Here is a 2,224-nt window from a genome sequence, read left to right as displayed (position 1 = left end):
AGCAGAAAATGGCGGCTGAAACGCCTTTCAGTTCCTGAGGCAACGGCAACGCTTGCACTCCACCACCAACCTTTGACCTTCAGTTTATTTATTCCGAGCTCGATCCTTCACTTCTACTCCAGCACTCGGATCTCGTCTCTATAAATCGATCCCCTCGTTCGCAGAAGCAGCACAGCAGATCGAATTTTCAAATTAAACGTTAATTTGCTAAGTTTGAATCTCTCTGTAAATGTATTCTTCTTCCATGATGGCACGAGCAGTGTGCTTTCTCCTCATCGCTCTCCGTCTTTCCCTTCATGCAGCAGCAAGCTACAACGTAGTGGACTACGGCGCGGCGGCCGACGGCAAAACCGACTCAGCCAAGGCCTTCCTCGCCGCATGGTCGGCAGCCTGCGGCGCCAACAAGCCGGCCAGCATTTACGTGCCGGCCGGCCGGTTCCTGGTCGGCCAAGCCACTTTCCAAGGTCCCTGCAACAACAGCGCCATCAGGCTCTTCATCACCGGCACCCTCGTCGCTCCCTCCGGATACACCGCCGCCGCCAACTGGTTGCTGTTCAAGAACGTCAACGGCGTGTCCGTCCTCGGCGGCACCATCGATGGCCGCGGCCAGGCCTTTTGGGCGTGCAAGGAGGCCGGCCGGAGCTGCCCACAAGGCGCCACGGTAGCTAATCAATTAATTCGAGTGCATTTTTTCCAATTAAAATTTGAAATTAAAGCATTGATTGGGTGCGTGCAGTCGCTGGCGATAGCGGCGTCGACGAACGTGGTCATCAGAGGACTGGCTTCCCACAACAGCGAGGTGTTCCACCTCTCAATCTTCGCCAGTAGCGGCGTGAAAGTAAAGGGCGCCAAGATCATCGCGCCGGGAGACAGCCCAAACACCGACGGCATCCACATCCAGAAATCGACAGAGGTCAGCGTCGTCAGCACGGTTATAAAGACCGGCGACGATTGCATTTCCATGGGCGAAGGAACCAGCAACGTCTGGATCGAGAAGATTCGTTGCGGCCCGGGACACGGCATCAGGTCATTGATTCAGCTTTCAATGATCCAATGCATGCATGGTTTGATTTGTTTTTACGTGTGATGCATGATAATAACATATATAGTGGTCGTTGAATCGTTGACGGTGCAGCATTGGGAGCCTGGGGGCGATGCCGTCGGAGACCGGAGTGCAGAACATCACGGTGACGGGGGTGACCTTTTCGGGGACGCAGAATGGGGTGAGGATCAAGACATGGGGGAAGCAAAACGCCGGCTTCGTGGAGGACGTCACCTTCTCCCACGCCGTCATGAAGAACGTGAAGAACCCGATCGTGATCGACCAAAACTACTGCCCCGGCAACGTCGACTGCCCCGGCCAGGTGCGCATAGACATTCAAATCTCATCTCCAGTACTGCTTGATAGCTAGCCAGGGATCAAACACAATTTTGGTTTGGCATTGCAGAGTTCTGGAATCAGGATCGGCCAGGTCTCGTACGTAGACATCCAAGGGTCGTCGGCGACGCCTGTGGCGGTGAAGTTCGACTGCAGTCCGACGAACCCATGCAAGGGACTGGATTTGCGGGATATAAAGCTGACTTATTTGGGAAACCAGCAGGCGGAGGCCTACTGCAAGAATGCGCAGGGAAGCTCCGCCGGCACGATGATTCCTCCCAGTTGCATTTGATGAACCCTCGTGAATTATGTACACTTAAATGATTGTTTTGGAGCCTCTGCTTCATCTGTAGAAATGTAAGAAAGTGGTTCTAAAATATGTTTGAATTATTTCGACCAAAGGAAACTAGTAACTTTGGGTAAAAAACATAATACGTTGGTGCATTTTTGAGAATTGACAAAATGAAAAGAGTAAAGATAAAACATGCTTCTGACTTGGATATATCAGATCGAATAATAGATGTGACAAAACAAAATGAATTCTACTTCCACGCCTTGAGAATCTCATTTTTCAATATCAAGGCCATGAGCTTCCATCTTTATTTCATCTCAAGAGAAAGAAAGTTTTTTGATTCTTTACCATAAATCACAATCCAGGTTCTTGTGACAGTTTGACCTATAGCTAACTCTTCTTTGATCTCCGGTCTCTATTGAAACTTTTTTTTTTTCTGTATTTTGTCTACTTTCCCTCGCATGCACGCATGTTTTTCTTTGTACTATCCTTGAAGGTCTTTCATCTAACTATTAGGCTATTTTTCGGATTATGCTATGATGATTCTGGTAGTA

At 49.6% G+C, this 2,224-nt stretch overlaps 1 protein-coding gene across 1 annotated transcript; it reads left to right on the top strand.

The window, feature by feature from the left end:
- The first annotated feature begins 229 nt into the window (after positions 1–229).
- Positions 230–1,670, top strand: LOC141817862 (polygalacturonase-like). The gene is made up of 4 exons (XM_074705486.1): positions 230–661; positions 737–1,026; positions 1,136–1,364; positions 1,449–1,670. The coding sequence occupies exons 1-4, from the start codon at positions 230–232 to the stop codon at positions 1,668–1,670; spliced, it is 1,173 nt and encodes a 390-aa protein (XP_074561587.1).
- The last annotated feature ends 554 nt before the right edge of the window (positions 1,671–2,224 follow it).

This window comes from Curcuma longa, unplaced genomic scaffold (assembly GCF_044706935.1).
Source record: "Curcuma longa cultivar G26 ecotype Majalengka, Jawa Barat unplaced genomic scaffold, ITB_CL_G26_1.1 contig_22275, whole genome shotgun sequence".
Taxonomy (NCBI): Eukaryota; Viridiplantae; Streptophyta; class Magnoliopsida; order Zingiberales; family Zingiberaceae; genus Curcuma; species Curcuma longa.
The sequence above is the reverse complement of the archived record's forward strand: the minus strand, read 5'-3'. Positions and strand labels throughout refer to the sequence as shown.